This window comes from Nansenia antarctica (assembly GCF_963989245.1).
Source record: "Nansenia antarctica genome assembly, chromosome: 2".
Lineage (NCBI taxonomy): Eukaryota > Metazoa > Chordata > Actinopteri > Argentiniformes > Microstomatidae > Nansenia > Nansenia antarctica.
The window spans coordinates 36824555-36845674 of record NC_137675.1 but is presented as its reverse complement, the minus strand read 5'-3'; the positions used below and the strand labels follow the sequence as shown (position 1 = coordinate 36845674).

Genomic DNA, 21120 nt, shown 5'->3' with positions numbered 1-21120 from the left:
TCTATCGCCCCTGAATGTGCGTGGTGAAACGCTGAAGAAGTGATGTTCTACAAGATCGCTGACTGAGAAAAGGTGAAATTCCACCTCCCACTCTCTACAGAAAGGCTTTGCAGGGGGGATTTCTCATGGCAAGGGATCTGAATGTTTACCTTTTCTATGTCCCAGAGTAATTCATTTGTATTGTTATGACGGTCCAGACGCACATCAAGATTAGTTCGATTAGTTAGTTCGATTAAGCTCAGTTTGAGTAATTCATAATTAATAGGAAATGACCTTGCCCCCGCCCAGCTAGGTTTCCCCCTTTTTTCCTCTCTTTGATTTCATTTATTGTTTTCTTGCCATTTGTCTGAAACACATGTTGTGTGTCTAAAGGCCGATTTAACGCACGTCTACGCCGTAGCCTACGTAAGGGGTCTCCAAGTTTATAGTTCTACGTTCTAGTTCTACGTTCTACGCGGACCGCGTCGCGTTGGTCGGTGTACTCATAGCGGCATAGAAAAATATGCTTTTCTTATTCCATCTCGTTAACGGTACATGACTAAGACTCCATTCAAAGTTCAGTGTGTTCAGCATGCTATTCTGGTCATGGAGAATTTTAGTTTGGAATTCTAACCCATTGTGACGCGGAGATATTCGGCCGTAAGTGATGGGTCCCCCCCCCCCCCCCCCGCTCGCAGCACCGCTTCCTGGTTGACGACTCCCGTTGACAGCGGGGGGAGAGAAAAGTTCTACCCGGGAATTCGCTCCTAGCTGTGTCGACCGTGATAGCAGTGTCGTATCGACACCATTCAAATGGTTTTGGATTCCCTGTCCTCTCCCCTATTCGAACACGTTTGAATTGTTATCCTAACCCACGGTAAATCACAGTTATTAACCCGCAAAGGGTGCCTCCGGGCACCGTCTTTGCCCGTGAATAACACCGGCTATGAAGGTGGTAGAAACACAAGACTGCTTTGCTAACTTCACCATCGGTATACGGTCATTTTGAGCCCTGAACCACCGCGCTGACACTCCGAGAAGTTATGCTTTGAACCCTAAACTCAATGAACCGGGAGTTCACCCGCTGCTGCTCGCAGCACCGCTTCCTGGTGGATGAAACCTCCGTTGACAGCGGGGGGAGAGACAATTTCTACCCGGGAATTCGCTCCAAGCTGTGTCGACCGTGATAGGAGTGTCGTATCGACACCATTCAAATGGTTTCAGATTCCCTGTCCTCTCCCCTATCCGGACACGTTTGAATTGTTATCCTAACCCACGGTAAACCACAGTTATTAACCCGCAAAGGGTGCCTCCGGGTTGTGCCTGACTCTTCCATAGGGCGCTCTACTCAAAGCGGCATAATAGCGATTTTTTTTTTTATGCTTGTTGTAAATAAAAGTTCTATGATGCATTGAAATGACATTAAACTAAGATAATACGATGGTTATCATAATTTTTCAAATCTTTATTAATAAGTAATTACAGAAAAGTAAATGACATTTCTGTCATGGCTTCCGCATTTTGGCCGACGAGAGAGTCGGAATCTTGTCGGAATCATGTGCTACCAAGCGGACCAATCACAGAGCTTGACGTGTACGCTCTGACGCGTAGTTACATTTTTTGAGAGGAGCGCGTCAACCCTCTCCGTAGGCAACGCAAGGCCACGCGGGCCAACGCAAGCTTACGCGTAGCCTACGGCGTCGATTTTACGCAGAACTTTAAATCGGCCTTAAGTAATGATGCCGTAGTTCAGTTGGCGGCTTTTCTTTGAACTACACGCAAGTTCTTTGATGTGTGTGTGCTCGCGGGAGGGGCTTGATATGTCGATGCGTATGTGTGTGAGCTGAGGAGAGAGTCGAGAGCAGCGAGTGGTTAGAGGAAGATGTTGAATGTTTGGAGACCAGAGCCGGGTTACATTATTTAGTTAGTGTGATTGATACAGCCGAGAAATAGTAACCAACGTTACTATACGTTGTTATTATAGAATGTTAATATAGTTTGGACTGTCAGCTGCCTTGTGTGCAGTGAAGAGGCGAGGAGGCGCTAGCTAGCTGCTAACGGAGCTTCCAACCGTAGCTAGCCATAGCCGCCCCACGTATCGCGGACCTTGGGACGCCGATTGCCAGGGACAGTGGGCGAAATACACTTGCCTCCACCGTCCTGCGTTCAGGGTAGCTGTGTGCGTGGCCCCCCTGCACCTCCCGCCGATCATCCCAGGACAGTTCCCCCATCAACTTCGCTGTTATCCCCCATATCCCCTCCATCATCCCACATCACTGGACTCTCCCCTCTACGTGTCACCATCCAAGAGCTCCAACCTGGTACCATAGTTAGGATATCTGACATTGCATTTATGTTTGTGTATTACATATTCTAGGTTGTATTAAATGTACAGTTTGTTATTTCTTTATCCCTGTGTCCCTCCCCCAGTTATTTAGCCAAGTGTCCACCTATCTAAATTACATATATAATATTATACATAGAGGTATGCCGGTAGCTTTACATCTCCGTTTCTAATTAGTTTATAGGTTGAAAAGTCATAATATTTAGTGTAGAGAGTCAAAATAATTATACAGTCCTTTCAATTTAATTTAATTTAGTCATTGTAGCGTGAGCTGCTACATGTATTATGATTGGTATTTTTTATTATTTGTTATAGCTGACGTTTAAGCTTTTCTATGTAGTAACTTCAGTTATTCCGGGACTGGTTTTTTAGCTTATTGATCTGCAGGCATTTGTGATTCTTTATATCAGGGCGTGGCTGTGTTCTGTTATTTGATGTCAATCCAGTTAGACTTTTCAAATAACAATCACATGTTTTGGTGCATTTCAGTTCATGTATGGATGTCTTTTGTTGGCGAACTTTTGCCTTTCTGTCTGAACCATAGAGTATAGCTAGGCTACGGCAGACCTGGGCCACATACCCTTCACAGGGTTCCCACGGGTCCTTGAAATCCTTGAAAGTTTGTGAATTTGAGAAAAGAAGGCAAGAGACCATCTAGTGTTCACATATTCAAGCCTCTCTTTTTAATTGTTGTCTGTGAGCGGATAGTTCCTCTTATACAAATTCTCATCTAGATCTGTCTCAAACTATGCCGTGTTGGGTCATTGAATGTGAGGGAATTGAGTCTTGAAAGTCCTTGAAAGGTGCTTGAATTTGATGTTTCCCTGTGTGTGAGGGAACTGTTGGGAATTTGTATTAAAATAACTAGAAGTGATAAATCATGTACTATGTGCTCATTTAAAATAATATGTGACTGAGGTCAGTTGAGAAAAACGTGAAGGTCACGCAAAGCCAAAAGAGAGGTTCTGTTTTTGAGCGACATGAAGAAGAAAAGCTCCTGACTAAAAGAAAGTATTATGATTCAAACCGCCTGTAAATTACTTATTTTTGCCTATGTGCTAACAACCATTTTGCACCTGCTGTTATGATATTCTATTTTCCTGTACTGATTTGATACTTTCATAACTAATGATTAATGATAAGTCTATTCTTCTATACTGTATTTTAACTTGTTAATCGAATCCCAAGTCATGGGACTCAGAAACAGGAACTGAATTTCGTGCCTGTTGTGTGACAGGAGACAGCAGACAACGTGAACAGGAACACATGCGCCTGATGACATCGCCAACAGTTATGCTTTCACAAGCTATTCTGATAAGAACATAGCCGACTGACCTAGTCATGACCCCAGGGAATGGGTTTGATGATCAGTCAAATCAGTGCATTAGAACGCACGTAGAATATACCCAAAGTAACTGTATAAAAATGTCTGTACATCCTAAAAACATAACTGTGTGCATATGCTTACCTGTTTCTTAAAAACATAGCTGTATGTGCATATGTGATTAACGAGCCCCAGACAGGGGGTGCGACCGCAGAGGGACACAGAGGGACAACCAGAAGTGAAACTTTGTAGCAAAACCACAGAACACTTGCTTATCACATTGTGACCTTCACGACATGACTGTCTGGTATTAATTAAAATTACGGCTACACGATGGCGGCGCGTTCACACGCGAGGCTGGCGGAGCTCCTATCATCGGTGCTTTTTAGGGTTTTTAAGTACATTTGTATGTACTTTTTTATTTCAGTACTTATAGGGAACTGTTGTGTAAATAGTACCTACAGCAGGCACGACTTACTAGAAGTTGGTGCGCAAACGAGAGGACAGTAACAGCGGAGTTCCTGAAACAACAAAGGATTCCTCACGATATCGCCCGATCACCGGGAGAAGAATGGTACACAGTCCCGACCCTGAGGCGCAAACGTCGACGTAGGGACCGCAAGCAACGACGGTGCTGCAGGGGAGGCCTGCTAGCTAGGCTGAGGAAGTGCCCGGACAAGCCAGCTTTGCAGAGTATATTCCTCTCTAATGTAAGATCCCTAGCTAACAAGATGGACGAACTGAGACTGCAGGTAGCTACCAACAACACCGTGGGGGATAGCTGTGTGATTATTCTCACAGAAACCTGGCTCAGCGCTTCCATTGTTGATTCGGCGGTTGCAATGCAAGGCCGCTCTTTACACCGGGCAGACAGGACACTGCTTAGCGAGAAAACGCGCGGAGGCGGCCTGATCATATCTACGAAGGACAGCTGGTGCTTAAACACAAAAACTGTAAGTAGCCACTGCTCCCCAGACCTGGAATACTTGACTGTTAAATGCCGACCCACATACCTCCCGAGGGAATTCAACGCAGTGTACATAACAGCTGTTTACATTGCACCAAGCGCGGATGCTAGCTTAGCATTAGCCCGGCTACATGACGTCATCAGTGGTGGACAGAGCACAGATCCTCAAGCAGCACATATAATCGCGGGGGACTTTAATCATGCTGACCTGAAGGTAGTACTACCCAAGTTTTATCAGCATGTTAAATGTGCAACAAGAGGAGATAACACACTGGACAAGGTATACACCAACATCAAGCTTGCCTACAAGGCTAGACCGCTAGCTCATCTAGGCATGTCTGACCACGTGTCCATCCTCCTGATCCCAGCCTACACTCCCATGAGGAAAAGTGCTCCCATCACCACTAAGACTGTCAGAACCTGGCCAGCAGGGTCCGCTCCACTGCAGATCTGCCTGAATGACACCTCATGGCAGGAATATGAGCATGAGGACCTGGAACAGTTCACGTCGTCGGTTCTGAACCACATAGTGAACTGCACCAACTCAGCCACCGTGGACAAACGTGTCCGGGTCTACCCCAACACGAAGCCATGGATGACTGAGAAGGTCCGACAACTGCTCAAGGAGAGGAACAACGCCTTCTCAGCGAAGGACAAACTGCTGTACAACACCACCAGGGCTAACCTAAACCGTGGCATTCGGGAGGCCAAGGCAGACCACAGAGAGAAGATTGAGGAATGCTTCCTGAGCAACGACTCCAGGCGGGTGTGGCAGGGGGTTCAGCACATGACAAACTTCAGAGCCAACAGGCTCACAGCCGCTGAGGGCGACCCCCTGCTGGTGGAAGAGCTGAACTCCTTCTACGCCCGGTTCGACGAGGGGCGAACGGAGGTAACCACAACACAAACACCACTCTCTCCAGCTCTCAGCAGCCTCACCCTCACAGAGCATGAAGTGAGACGCGTGCTGAAGGCGGTGGACCCCAGAAAAGCCTCAGGGCCGGATGGCGTCCTGGGACGGGTGCTGAGACCCTGCGCCGACCAGCTGGCCGGGGTTTTCACCAACATCTTCAACCAGTCCCTGTCCCAGGCCACCATCCCACCCTGCCTGAAAACCTGAACAATCATCCCAGTCCCGAAGAAAAGCACGGTGAGCTGCCTAAACGACTACCGCCCGGTGGCACTCACACCAATCATCATGAAGTGCTTCGAGAAACTGGTCCGGGCCCACATAGTCACACGCCTCCCGCCCAACCTGGATCCATACCAGTTCGCCTACAGAGCCCACAGGTCCACAGAGGACGCCATCGCGACGACTCTCCACTCCACTCTATCCCACCTGGAGAGGGGGAACAGCTACGCGAGACTGCTCTTTGTGGACTTCAGCTCTGCTTTCAACACTATCCTTCCAGACAGGCTAGTGACCAAACTACTAGACCTGGGACTATCACACTCTATCTGTGCATGGATCAAGGACTTCCTTTCTGACCGCCCCCAGAGGGTGCGGGTGGGCTCCCACACCTCCACAGCCCTCAGACTCAGCACTGGGTCCCCCCAGGGCTGCGTGCTAAGCCCCATCCTCTACAACCTCTACACCTACGACTTCACCCCCGTCCACCCCAGCAACTCCATCATAAAGTTTGCAGACGACACCACCGTGGTGGGCTGCATCTCGGGGGGGACTAGGCGGCGTACAGGGATGAGGTGGAGCAGCTGGGCAAGCTGTGCAAGGTTAACAACCTGCTGCTGAACCAGTCAAAGACCCAGGAAATCATCGTGGACTTCAGGAGGAAAAAATCTGAGGTCCAGCCCCTGCTCGTCGATGGAGGGAGCGTGGAGAGAGTCTCAATTCTCCGATTTCTGGGGGTGCACATACAGGATGACCTGTCCTGGAGGACCAACACAGCAGCCATCATCAAGAAGGCACAACAGCGGCTCTACTTCCTGAGAGTCCTCAGGAAATACCACCTCAGACAGGAGCCTGCTGGGGTGGAAACATCTGTGCCAGGGATGCTGCGAAGCTAAACAAACTGGTGAAGAAGGCCAGCTCTGTGGTGGGGACCGGGCTGGACAGCCTAGAGGTGGTGGCAGAACAGAGGATGGGGAAAAAACTGGCGGCCATGCTGGCCAATCCCTCCCACCCGATGTACTGCGAGCTGGCGGGGATGAGGAGCAAGTTCAGCCACAGATTTGTTCTCCCCCGTCAAAGTACAAAAATATTTGGACAGTCCTTTGTTCCAGCTGCACTCCGACTCCAGGGTGGGGGAGACCTGGAGCTGGAACTCCAGGGTGGGGGAGACCTGGAGCTGGAACTTTGGAACTTGGAACTTTTTACTTATTGAGCCTGCACTGTTTTATGTATTTTATTGAATGTTTTCTGTCTGCCCTAACTAAGCTGTTTGACAACAACATTTCCCCATTGGGGACAATAAAGGTTTTCAATCAAGCTGCTTGTGACCTTCTACCGCTGCACAGTGGAGAGCATCCTCACCTACTGCATCTGCGTGTGGTTCTCCAGCTGCACAGCCACAGAGAGGAAAGCGCAACAGAGAGTCGTGAGATCGGCCCAGAAGATCATCGGCGCCCCCCTCCCCTCTCTGGAAGAGCTGTACAACACACGCTGCCTCAGGAAGGCATCCAAGATCTCCAGGGACCCATCCCACCCTGGGAACGAACACTTTGTTCGGCTGCCCTCAGGCAGGCGGTTCAGGACCATGTCCGCAAGGACAAATAGACTGAAGCTCAGCTTCTACCCTAGGGCCATTCAGGCCCTGAACACAGCAAAGACCTAGGTTCTAGGCCCTGGACAATCTAGACAATTTGATGGCAGCTACTAGATTGTAATCATAAGTGCAATATTGAAATACAACTGTGAACATTTCAAACCTGCAAACTGCGACACTTTAAATGAATGTGCAATAATACTATGTGCAATATGACAACCCTTGTGTACATAAGGTTCAGAGATAGGAAATGTTAGGATATTTATAGCATAGCATAGAGTACAGCACAGTGTTTTATTTGTATAGTATAGTAGTATAGTATAGTGAATGAATGAATGAATGGACTTTATTGTCATTGCTACAGTACAGGTACCAAACAACGAAATTTAGGAGGGGTGGCTCCCCTGGTGTTAGGAAAGGGGGGAAAAAAAACACTTTTTAAAAAATCACAAGAAGGGAAGGAGCTGGTTTACATAAATAAAGGCTATGTACACTATCCACTGTACTATACTGTACAGATAGACGACTAGGGTTGTCATATTGCACAATAGTATTATTTCACATTTGTTTAAAGTGTCACAGTTTGCAGGCTTGAAATGTACATGTTTGTGCCTCAGCACTACACCTGATTTTTTCAGGCCAGCAGCTGCCATCAATCCGTCCAGACTGTCCAGGGCCCAGAACTTAGGTCTTTGCTGTGTTCAGGGCCTGGACGGCCCTGTGGTAGAAGCTGTTCTTCAGTCTGTTTGTCCTTGCGGCCAGGGTCCTGAACCGCCTTTTCGAGGGCAGCCTGGTAAAGTGTACGTACCCAGGGTGGGTCGGGTCCCTGGAGATCTTGGAGGCCTTCCTGAGACAGCGTGTGTTGTACAGCTCTTCCAGAGAGGGGAGGGGGGCGCCGGTGATCTTCTGTGCTGTTCTCACGACTCTCTGTAGCGCATTTCTCTCCGCTGTTGTGCAGCTGGAGAACCAGTTGCAGATGCCGTAGGTGAGGATGCTCTCCACTGCGCCGCGGTAGAAGGTCACCAGTATCTCCTGCTTGCTGTGTTCCTTCCTGAGGACTCTCAGGGTGTATAGCCGCTGTTGTGCCCTCTTGATGGTGTCTTTTGTGTTGTCCTTCCAGGTCAGGTCATCCCGCATGTGCATCCCCAGGAATCGGAGGGTTGAGACTCTCTCCACGCTCTCTCCGTCGATGAGCAGGGGCTGGATCTCGGACTTTTTCCTCCTGAAGTCTACGATGATTTCCTGGGTCTTTGACTTGTTCAGCAGCAGGTTGTTAACCTTGCACAGCTTGCTCAGTTGCTCTACCTCATCCCTGTACGCCGCCTCGTCCCCCCCCGAGATGCATCCCACCACGGTGGTGTCGTCTGCAAACTTTACGATGGAGTTGCTGGGGTGGACGGGGGTGAAGTCGTAGGTGTAGAGGTTGTAGAGGATGGGGCTTAGCACGCAGCCCTGGGGGGACCCAGTGCTGAGTCTGAGGGCTGTGGAGGTGTGGGGGCCCACCCGCACCCTCTGGGGGCGGTCAGTCAGGAAGTCCTTGATCCACGCACATATAGTGTGATAGACCCAGGTCTAGTAGTTTGGTCACTAGCCTGTCTGGAAGGATGGTGTTGAAGGCGGAGCTGAAGTCCACGAAGAGCAGTCTCGCGTAGCTGTTTCCCCTCTCCAGGTGGGATAGAGTGGCGTGGAGAGTCATCGCGATGGCGTCCTCTGTGGACCTGTGGGCTCTGTAGGCGAACTGGTATGGATCCAGGTTGGGCGGGAGGCGTGTGAGTATGTGGGCCCGGACTAGTTTCTCGAAGCACTTCATGATGATTGGTGTGAGTGCCACCGGGCGGTAGTCGTTTAGGCAGCTCACCGTGCTTTTCTTCGGGACTGGGATGATAGTTGAGGTTTTCAGGCAGGGTGGGATGGTGGCCTGGGACAGGGACTGGTTGAAGATGTTGGTGAAAACCCCGGCCAGCTGGTCGGCGCAGTCCCTCAGCACCCGTCCCAGGACGCCATCCGGCCCCGAGGCTTTCCTGGGGTCCACCGCCTTCAGTACGCGTCTCACTTCATGCTCTGTGAGGGTGAGGCTGCTGAGAGCTGGAGAGAGTGGTGTTTGTGTTGTGGTTACCTCCGTTCGCCCCTCGTCGAACCGGGCGTAGAAGGTGTTCAGCTTTCCCGCCAGCAGGGGGTCGTCCTCTGCGGCTGTGAGCCTGTTGGCTCTGAAGTTTGTCATCTGCTGAACCCCCTGCCACATCAGCCTGGAGTCGTTGCTCAGGAGGCATTCCTCAATCTTCTCTCTGTGCTCTGCCTTGGCCGCTTTGATTCCGCGCTTTAGGTTAGCCCTGGTGGAGCTGTACAGCGGTGTGCTCTTCCCTGCGAAGAAGGCGTTGTCCCTCTCGTTGATCAGTTTTTGGACCTTCCCAGTCATCCATGGCTTCGTGTTGGGGTAGACCCGGACCCGTTTGTCCACGGTGACTGAGTTGGTGCAGTTCACTATGTGGTTCAGAACCGACGACGTGTACTGTTACAGGTCCTCATGCTCATATTCCTGCCATGGGGTGTCATTTAGGCAGATTTGCAGTGCAGGGGTAGTGCAGGGGTAGGCAACCTTTTTTATATGAAGTGCCATTTTTTAAATTTTATTGTTAGTCGTGATCCAAGACGTGATCCAAGATGGTGCCGTCCATGGCTGCTATGGTGTTACAGTTTGTTGTGTTCTGTCTGTTCTGTGTCTCTGTGTCCTGCCTAACGTCGTACACAAACGACGTACTACTGCACATCGGGGGTTTAACCCCACCGGACATCTTCCCCAAACTACTCACCCGTTCCACGGACATTTTGGATATGCTTGTGAGGGGGACCGCGTTTTTCGCCAGAGCTGTGAGGTGGATCAGGAGGCAGCGAGGGCGGAGAGCCGGCTGCTTGGTTCGCCTACGGCGGAGAGGGACGCGACCACCACTACCGGGCATATTCCTGAGCAACGTGAACTCCCTATGCAATAAAATGGATGAACTCCGGTGTCTCGTTGCGAGGAACAGCGACTTCCACTCCTCGGCTGTCTTCGCGTTTACGGAGACCCATCTGTCTTCATCTGTCCCTGATGAGGCGGTGGAGCTAGAGGGATTCTCCGCGATCCGGGCTGACAGAGACTTCGAGGCGGTGAGCAAGTCTAGGGGTGGGGGGTTACTGTTCTTTGTAAACGAGCGCTGGAGTTCCGAGGTGACAGTGCTCCACAAACACTGTTCCACGGCTATAGAATCCCTATTCATCCTCTGTCGTCCATTCTATTCCCCCCGCGAGTTCAGCTCATTCATTCTCGCGTGTGTCTACATTCCACCCGATGCTGACGTCACCGCAGCAGTAGACACACTGGCAGAGCAATTGATGAGTGTGGAACGTAGTTACCCGGACAGTTTTGTTGTTGTTATCGGGGATTTTAACCAGGCTAATCTTAGCCGGGTGCTCCCCAAATACAGGCAGCAAGTCACGTGTCCCACCAGGGGGGTGAACACTCTGGACCATTGCTACTGTACAGCTCGACAAGCCTACCATTCTGTCCCCCGTGCCGCATTGGGCCACAGTGACCACATCCTCATACACCTGATCCCTCGCTACAGGCAGAGGTTAAAACTCTCTAAGCCTGTTGTACGGCGCTTCAGGGTGTGGTCCAGTGAGGCATGTGAGCGACTCTGCGCCTGGTTGGAGAGTGCAGGCTGTGACCAGGACTTGGTGGAGTGGGCGGGGCCAGAGGCTGGTAACAATCTGGATGTATACACAGACACTGTTACATCATTTATCAGCTTTGGCGAGGAGGTGTGTGTCCCCCTCCGCTCCAGGAATTCTTTCAACAACGACAAGCCCTGGTTTTCATCCCAACTAAGGCGTCTGAGGTCAGAGAAGGAGGTGGCTAGGCGCAGTGGGGACGTGGACCGGGTCAAGCAGGCCAAGTACAGGTTCGCCAAAGCGGTGAAGGAGGCGAAACATCGCTTCTCGGAGAAGCTGCAGCAACAGCTCTCTGAGGGGGATTCCGCCTCCGTCTGGAAAGGCCTAAAGACCATCACCAACTACAAACCCAAGTCCCCGCTGATGTCCGACAACCTCCCTCTTGCTAACGAGCTGAACGAGTTCTACTGTAGGTTTGAGAAAGAGAGGTTCCCGCCCACCCCCGCCCTCTCCCTCCAACCCCCCCGGCTACAACCACCACCCCCGTCCCCCAGGGGGGCCAATGTCCCTCCTGCTACCCCCACCCTCCCCCCTCCCCCCCCCCCCCCCCTCCACTCCCTCCCCCCTCCTCACCCGCCCCGCCCCCTTTCCCCACCCCCTCTCTCTGTCACAGTGCGAGAGGTAAGCAGACTGTTTAAGAGGCAGAATCCCCGGAAGGCAGCTGGTCCGGATTCCGTCTCTCCCTCTGTCCTGAAGCACTGCGCCGACCAGCTGGCCCCGGTGTTTACCCACATCTTCAACGCCTCGCTGGAGCTGTGTCACGTCCCAGCGTGCTTCAAGGCGTCAATCATCATCCCCGTCCCCAAGAAGGCCAAGGTCACAGGCCTCAACGACTACAGACCCGTCGCTCTGACCTCTGTCGTCATGAAGGTCCTGGAGCGCCTTGTCCTGGCCTACCTGAAGCTCATCACGGATCCTGTGCTGGACCCCCTGCAGTTCGCGTACAGAGCCAATAGATCCACGGAGGACGCCGTGAACATGGCTCTGCACTACGCACTAGAACACCTAGACACTGCAGGCAACTACGCCAGGATCCTGTTCGTGGACTTCAGCTCGGCCTTCAACACGATCCTCCCACACATCCTGGAGCACCAGCTATCCCTGCTGCAGGTGCCGGACTCCACCTGCAGGTGGATCACGGACTTCCTGACTGACAGGTCTCAGCGGGTGAAGCTGGGGAAGAGCATTTCCAGCTCCAGGTCCACCAGCACGGGCTCCCCGCAGGGCTGCGTCCTGTCTCCAGCACTGTTCTCCCTATACACCAACAGCTGTGTCTCCCGCCACCCCTCGGTCAAGCTCCTGAAGTTTGCAGACGACACCACCCTGGTGGGCCTCATCTCCAGGGGGGACGAATCTGCCTACAGGGGTGAGATCGAGGGGCTGCAGAGCTGGTGCAGTGTTAACAATCTGGAGCTAAACGCTCTAAAAACAGTGGAGATGGTGGTGGACTTCCGTAGGAAAGCAGCCCTGCCCCCTCCCATCACGCTGGGAGGTACCCCGGTGGCCTCCGTGGAGTCATGCCGCTTTCTAGGCATGACCATCTCCCGGGACCTTAAGTGGGAGCGGAACACCGAGGCCCTCACGAAGAAGGCCCAGAAGAGGATGTTCTTCCTCCGGCAGCTGAGGAAATTCAGGCTGCCGAGGTCCATGATGGTCCAGTTTTACACGGCCATCATAGAGTCCATCCTCACCCACTCCATCATCACGTGGTTCCCTGCTGCAACGACCAAGGACAAGGCCAAGTTGCAGCGGGTGTTACGTTCAGCAGAGAGGGTGATCGGCTGTCCCTTGCCCTCCCTCAACTCCTTGCATGACACCAGGGCTCTGAGGAGGGCAAGAAAGATCATGGCCGACCCCTTCCACCCCGGCCACGGCCTCCTCACCCTGCTTCCCTCTGGAAGAAGGTTGCGGCTGCCTAAGGCACTGAAGGCCCGCCACAGGCTCAGTTTCTTCCCCTCAGCCGCTAGGCTGATAAATGACTCTGGCTTCCCCCTCCCCCCCGCCCCCAAGTCTGCCCAGGACTGAATATGCACTGGACTCACTGTAAAAACTCTGCACTGCACTTTATATATGTTGCACTATCCAATGCACTGTTGTCTGTCCTGTGTTGTCCTGTTTTTTGCATTTGTTTTTGTATACACGTGAAAAAAAGCGCACTTACTGTAATGCCAAAGCAAATTCCTATATGTGTATGCATAATGGCAATAAACTTTATTTTATTCATATTCATACAATATCAACATTAATTATGACTCGACATCAAACCAAACCAAACAGACCAACAGATCTGCAATTTTATTCCACAACATGAACAACAATTTTCAGCAAAGAGCTATGTATGCAAAGCCATGTATGCTAAATAAACAGGCCTAACAGTCAACTAACTGAAACTTGAACAAAATTACCAACATAACATCTAAGACAACTAAAACGTTGTGATGCGTAGCACAACTTTAAGCAAATTGGTGCGCTCAATTTCTAACAAAGTTGCTAACTGCGCTCCCTATGGTTATCATTTTAATAAGTAGCCCTAACTGGATGGTGATTATACAAGGGTCTTACTTGTATGAATTATAATTTATATTTATATAATTATTTGGTTGTTACTTACATTTTATTATTTTATTCCAACCACAACAAACATTTTTTATTTTTTTTTGCAAAGAGCTATGTATGCAAAGCCATGTAAACAGTCCTAACAATCAATGTGATCCCTGGCCCTGTTTTCCTTTGCTCAACTCCATTATCTGGGGGTGGTACTTGGTCACTTTAAGTAACAGACAAACTGGTCCAAAACTTTCCCGCAGCTTAGCCACCTAACTGCACACTGGGTTCAACATCATAAAGGGACCAGGTAATTTGATTGGACAAGAGGCATTCCATGAGTGCTGATCAGATTTCCAGGGCGAATTTACGAACGCAGCTAGCGAACAGAACACGAAAAAACCGTCAGATCAGATATATAAACAGGTTATTTTGATAAACTGGACACATTTTGGGAATATATATGGTTACTTTCTCACCTGAAAACATATTAAAACTTCATAAAATGACATGTTAACACTTGTATTGCCAAAATTACAGCTTTTAGCCAATGGAGGTTAAAATGGACGATTTAAATTGCCCGCTGCTAGCCGGTGCGAAATGCATTCTGGGAAAAAGGCGGTGGCTGCGCTTTTTTCCCATGGGTTGTATGTAAAAAGACGGCGAAAAGGCGCTGAAGACGGCGCTTTTTTCTAAAAAAAGACGTCAAGTGTGAACACCCCATAACACTTGTATCGAATCGAATTCAGAATTTTACTTTGAAAATTGGCGCCAGATTACGACTCTCGTGGAGTGGATGAGAGACTAGGGCTGCATTCGTAAATTCGCCCTGAGAGCGCCGGAGCGTCCCTGAGACCGCCTCTAGTCCAATCAAATTACTTGGTCCCATTGTGAGGTTGAACCCAGTGTGCACGAATTTACGAACGCGGCCAACATAAAAAATAAAAAAAACATTCTCCCATTCTCGCACTTATTGCTTGCGTGCCACTGTTTAAGCTGTCGCGTGCCATAGGTTGCCGACCCCTGGTATAGTGGATAGTGTATATAGCCTTTATTTATGTAAACCAGCTCTTTTCCCTTCTTGTTTTTAGTATAAAAAAAAATCCTAGCACCAGGGGAGCCCCCCCTCCTAAATTTCGTTGTATGGTACCTGTACTGTATTAATGACAATAAAGACCATTCATTCATGTGTACAGTTAGAAATGATCAAATAAGGGGAGGAGGGACAACCTATCCCCCCCAAATTTAAAATATATAAAGATTATATACCAGGATGAAACAGGGGGCTTTCTGGTGAAACTTTTGCAGCTAACTGGCTGATGATTAGCTGATGCTGGCCTGCAGAGGAGAAACTAGAGAGACCTACTTTTCCATGGAAATGAACTATTATTGCTTGCTGATGTGCTTGAATAAATATTCTCTTAAAGAACAGTTCAGTAGTGGTGCCTAAATTATTTGATTGAATCATTTTATCTTAGAAGTTATATCAAGGACGTCTCGTTGAGATTAAACGAACTCGCTTGTAAGTGAAGACTCAATTAACTCAATTCTGGAGAAGTTGATCGCCTTACAGAACCCTGCTTTCAGTATTTTTACATGGCCCAACATCCCTTGCAGCTGCTAAAATAAATATTGTTTAAATATAATAAATATTGTTTAAATATAATAAATATAGTTTTCTTATGTTCATTGTGTGTCAACAGCTGGCTGCTGTGGTTGATTGTTGCTAGGTAGGATATTGGCATCAGAGTGGCATGTGTCTGTCACCTGTGAATAGACGTGGTTAAACACGTTGCTCCACCAGACCTTTCCAACTACTTGTTTATAATAGTTTACTTTGTGGCGTAAGGTGTGTGGCTCATGATGGTTTACCAAGACTCTTAACACTAGAACAGCCGTGCCTTTTTTACCTACTAAAAGAGCCTCCTCAGTACAATGCTCAAGCTGCAATTTAGTGAAAGAGGGAGTGACAGAAAAGGTGTGTGATTGGTACAAAGAACTGACTGTCAATTACTAAAATGTCATCGCTGTGGTGTTGAGTCAGCCTACTTCAGTTGACACAACAAGGCAGCATTGAAACTGAGGTAGGTCATATTGAGGGGGGGTGGGGTGGTGGGGTGGTGGCGACTCAGCCAATCGGCCATGGCGTACCTCTCTGATGGCGGCGCAGAACTTGCTCTGCAGGACCCTCTGCAGGGCCTGGAGCTTGGGAGGCGGCAGCTCCCCGCTCCTCTGGAGACGGTCCAGCAGCTCTATCACCCTGCAGACGTCTGGAGACAGGAGGAGGGAGGGGGGGGGGGGGAGAGGGGAGGACAGGAGGGTGGAGAGAGGGGGGGGGAGAGGGAGGACAGGAGGGTGGAGAGAGGGGAGGACAGGAGGGTGGAGAGAGGGGAGGACAGGAGGGGGGAGAGAGGGGAGGACAGGAGGGGGGAGAGAGAGGGGAGGACAGGAGGGTGGAGGATGGAGAGAGAGGGGAGGACAGGAGGGTGGAGGATGGAGAGAGAGGGGAGGATGGAGAGAGGGAGGACAGGAGGGTGGAGGATGCAGAGTTAAAACAAGGGTAGACCACAAGCTTTCCTATGGCTAATATTTGTGCAGGTGTTCAATGCCTAAGTGTGTTCATCACCAAAGATAAGACAAGATATATAGTAGTAGTAGTACTTTTATCCTGTTTCATTCCACGTTATTACACATACATTTTTGTCTGGATTGTTTGAGTTAATACCAAAGTCTGGTGCTAATTTCACTTGAATAGGCTCATTGGAAATACATTTACTGGACAAAATGTTGATGTGTTCAATACTAATTTCCCCCACTGTATATTACACACGTTCATTTTTACAAAGCGACCTGTGTGCCTTCATCATTGTTATGATTGAATGTTTGGGATTATGACACGTATATTTGAATAGCAAGTGTTTGCGAATAGCGAGTTTTGCGATCCATGAGAAGAGTGCAACACACAACTTTGACACAACTTTGACTAGCTTTGACGTTACTTTTCAGGATGCCATGTTGCAACTGGCCGGGGACTTCAGCTGAAAATTAGCCGACTCGGCTAACGCTGCCTTTTTTACTGTATTTTATATGGTTCATGTATTTGGATTGTCCTCGATATAATAAACTAATAAACTAAACTAAACTAAACTTTGTACACAACTTTGGCTAGCTTTGTACACAACTTTGACTAGCTTTGTACACAACTTTGACTAGCTTTGTACACAACTTTCAGTGTTTCCTCCAGGATTTTTGACATTAGTGGCGGAGTGGTCGATTTATTTTTTTGCGAAAACAAATATAATTTCTTAAATAGCGGTTAAGTCATTAAAGCCGAGCAGGTGATTTTATATAGAAGGTGATCAAATACCAATATTGTTATGTACGACAGTATGTAATTGCAGCACTTTGTTGCACTTTACGACGTCACGTTCTGTACGTCCGTTAGAGCTTTACGACTGTGTGTGTGTGTTGTCAGAATGAATGGCACTTGACAGTAAACGGAGCTCAGTTTGTACCTGTGTGGATCAGTTTGTACCTGTGTGGATCTACATTTATTAGCATAACACAAACATAATAAATTAGATAGAACAACCCTGTTCATTAATGTTAATTAATGCTTGAGTTCATGTTCGCTCTGTTACTGTGTTGTGTGCCAATGCACCCCTGTGATTGGTGGAGGTCACGGGGGGGGGCGGGTGCTGTGTGTGTTATTGAGACGGTTGGGAGAGAGAGCTCGGGTGAACTAAGAACGTTGTGTATGAGATAGTTTACAATTAAACGCACAGATTACATGAGAGAAGCTATCTGTCATTATTTCAACCACTGTCCAAGTGGGGATGTTACAATACTTTCGTTTTAGCACGAAACGTTAGCCGCTAGCAGCGTTTTTAGCAGTCACCATTCTTGAGCAAAACATTGCTACAAACAAACATTCAAATACTCGTGTCGTCTCGATTTTTTTTTCCGATTTCAATGTATGACGCATCAATTGAAAGCTTACCATCTGTAGTTTCAGACTATGTAAACAAACGAAAAATTACGTAAGCAAATGGTTATTATTTATCTGGTATAGATACCACTTCTGCGCCGAATGTACCGCCGCCAGCACAAATCCGCACCCGACATTGTAATTACCGTAATTTCTAAACGGTTTGTGCTATCGAAAAAATTCCAACTGTCCCTGAAAGCTGAGATGTTGCACTTCAACCAACATATAGGGTATTACGGTAAAATGTGACGTGACGACATTCTCAGAGTCAGTTTACTCACAGTGATTGACGGAGCGTTCAGGGACACATGCATTTTTTCTGTTCTCCGGTCATAATAACTCGCTGCCTTTCTGCGCAGCCTGAATCAAAGTGGACTGTCTGAATCAATTAGTGGCGGAGGAAATTCATTCGTGGCGGCCCGCCACCAATAAATGCATATAGAGGAAACACTGACTTTGAATAGTTTTGTACACAACTTTGACTAGCTTTGTACACAACTTTGACTAGCTTTGTACACAACTTTGACTAGCTTTGTACACAACTTTGACTAGCTTTGACACAACTTTGACTAGCTTTGACACAACTTTGACTAGCTTTGTACACAGCTTTGACTAGCTTTGACACAACTTTGACTAGCTTTGTACACAGCTCTGACTAGCTTTGACACAACTTTGACTATCTTTGACACAACTTTGACTATCTTTGACACAACTTTGACTAGCTTTGACACAACTTTGACTAGCTTTGTACATAACTTTGACTAGCTTTGACACAACTTTGACTAGCTTTGTACACAACTTTGACTAGCTTTGTACACAACTTTGACTAGCTTTGTACACAACTTTGACTAGCTTTGACACAACTTTGACTAGCTTTGACACAACTTTGACTAGCTTTGACACAACTTTGACTATCTTTGACACAACTTTGACTAGCTTTGTACACAACTTTGACTAGCTTTGACACAACTTTGACTAGCTTTGTACACAACTTTGACTAGCTTTGACACAACTTTGACTAGCTTTGTACACAACTTTGACTATCTTTGACACAACTTTGACTAGCTTTGTACACAACTTTGACTAGCTTTGTACTAGGGCTGCAACAACGAATCGATGAAATCGATAAAAATCGATAATGAAATTCGTTGGCGACAAATTCCATTATCGATTCGTCGGGTCTTGTTCCATAACAAACCTACTTCCTGTTGACGCACGCCACGCTGTCTTGCGGAGCCGGCGCGGCGGCTACATTTAAATCATGGCGGAGGCGGAGAAAACCGAAATCGTCCAAGGTATGGGAGCACTTCACATTAACAGCTACTAAAAAATGTGTTTGCTGCAACCTATGCAAAACCGATCTTGCATGGCACGGGAGTGTTGGGAATTTGTATTAATATAACTAGAAGTGATAAATCATGTACTATGTGCTCATTTAAATAATATGTGAATGCGGTCAGTTGAGAACAATAGGAAGGTCACGCAAAGCCAAAAGAGAGGTTCTGTTTTTGAGCGACAAGAAGAAATACAAGCTCCTGACTAAAAGAACGTTTTATGATTCAAACTGCCTGTAAATTACTTATTTTTACCTATGTGCTAACAACCATTTTACACCTGCTGTTATAATATTCTATTTTTCTGTACTTTCATAACTAATGATTAATGATAAGTCTATTCTTCTAACTTGTAAATCGAATCCTAATATTACTGTGTAACTTCAATAGTTGTGTTTTCACAAGACATTCTGATAACAAGACATTCTGATAAGGACACTGACACAATGCTCTGCTCATACAAAGTACGATATCACCATGGGAACGAGACGCTAGCAGGACACTCAAGCTGATAACATACATACACTCTCGCACCCACACAAGAGAAGAATTGAAGGCCAACGCTTACGAGAAGACTTTCTGCAGCTGCAACGGATTTGTGCTGACACTTGGAAAACTACCAGATAGAGGGGGGGGGGCATCACCCAGCCCAAAATGTTTGATGAATTGTATAAAGGACTATGTACGGAGGTGAGAGGGACTCTTGTTTTAGTGGAGCCACTGCAGTTAACTTGTTGACGGCTAGCTGAGATAGGCCTGCAGAGGTGAAACTAGAAAAGACTCTTTTCCATGGAAATGAACTATTATTGCTTGCTGATGTGCTTGAATAAATATTATCTTAATGAACAGTTCAGCAGTGGTGCCTAATATTTGATTGGATCATATCATCTTAAGAAGTGATATCAAGGACGTCTCGTTGAGATTAAACGAACTCGCTTGTAAGTGACGACTCAATTAAATCGATTCTGGAGAAGTTGATCGCCTTACAAAATTGGTGACCCCGACGTGATCTTCAACGGGATGCAAGGAGGAGTGGGCGAGGCTGGATTCGGACTGAGCACTTCCACGGTACCAAGACAAAAGAGGTGAGCAGAGCCATTTAATGAAATCTGCTTAGGTAGACAATAGTATTCTAGGTGGAAGTGCTGGGCCTGAATCGTGTGTCAAACCCATTCTGATCTGTGTCTGTGAAGATCCGTCTAAAGTAAGGATAATCATTAATTAAATTGACATTCTATACATTATTGAACACCACTGTCTGATATTTAAGTACATCTTGTATTAACGTGTAATAGACCCGCCGAGGTCTAAAGAATGGACAGTAGCTAAGTCCTGGAAATAAAAAGGGGTAACCAGCCCCCAGGATAGACCCGCCGAGGTCTAAGGTAAGGAAAGACACGACAGTCCTGGATATTAAGAGGTAACCAGCCCCCAGGATAGACCCGCCGAGGTCTAAAGAAAGGACGGTGTCCCGAAGGTTGAAATACCTTGCAAACCAAGTGAGAAGTGAGGTCATTGCGAGTAGGGTAGCGTCTACGGCAGGACTGCAGTCCAGTAGAGGTCCTATATTAGCGTGCCTCCTCTCACAGCGGGCGCTAAAACAATTGTGACGTTAGGATTATAAGGTTCTATCATCATTTTAGTCAAAATTGAGTTTTTTGCATAATCTGATCCATTAGGTGTTTATTAATGTGTGGTGTTATTTTCAAAATGTTGACATTTTGAGTGGGTAATTCATAAAATACAAGGGTTCCATCTCACGGAACATAGTGGAATGTAAAAACTTTGATGCTCAGTGTCTCTGAACTACCCTAAACGGAGATAGAACCTTATAATTCTAAACTCATGCAAAGGTGTTACGTAATATTGTATGTAAATCATAGTTGGAATTGTTATTATTATTGTAATTATTACTATTAAAAGGGATAGTTGAGTGAGGCGCCCTGGAGCAACTGGGGGGTGTTCCATCGGCGTCGCTGGGGGAGAGTCCGGGTTTGGTCTGACGGGTCTCGCGAGAGTTCCTAAAAATATCCAGGCATATTCTGGGTCTCGCGGGAGTTGTCGGAGGTGGGCCGGGTTTTTTCCTTTGGCGGCGTTGATGGGGTGCTCCCCTGGTCTAGACTGAGTGCTCCCTGGCTTGGTATCGCTCAAGTATCACTTGCAAACGTTGTGAAATATGTTATGCCTCGTTCAAGGTGTTTAAAGA

The 21120-nt window shown here is 47.9% G+C and overlaps 1 protein-coding gene across 1 annotated transcript in view; it reads right to left on the bottom strand.

Moving 5' to 3' along the window:
* lin7b (lin-7 homolog B (C. elegans)) overlaps positions 1-21120 on the bottom strand; it is a gene marked incomplete at its 3' end in the record, with an annotated part of 57818 nt that overhangs the window by 6340 nt on the left and 30358 nt on the right. Inside the window, exon 2 of the mRNA XM_080523897.1 lies at positions 15744-15862. Within this exon, the coding sequence (XP_080380023.1) occupies positions 15744-15862 (119 nt within the window). The remainder of the gene's footprint in view (positions 1-15743; positions 15863-21120) is intronic.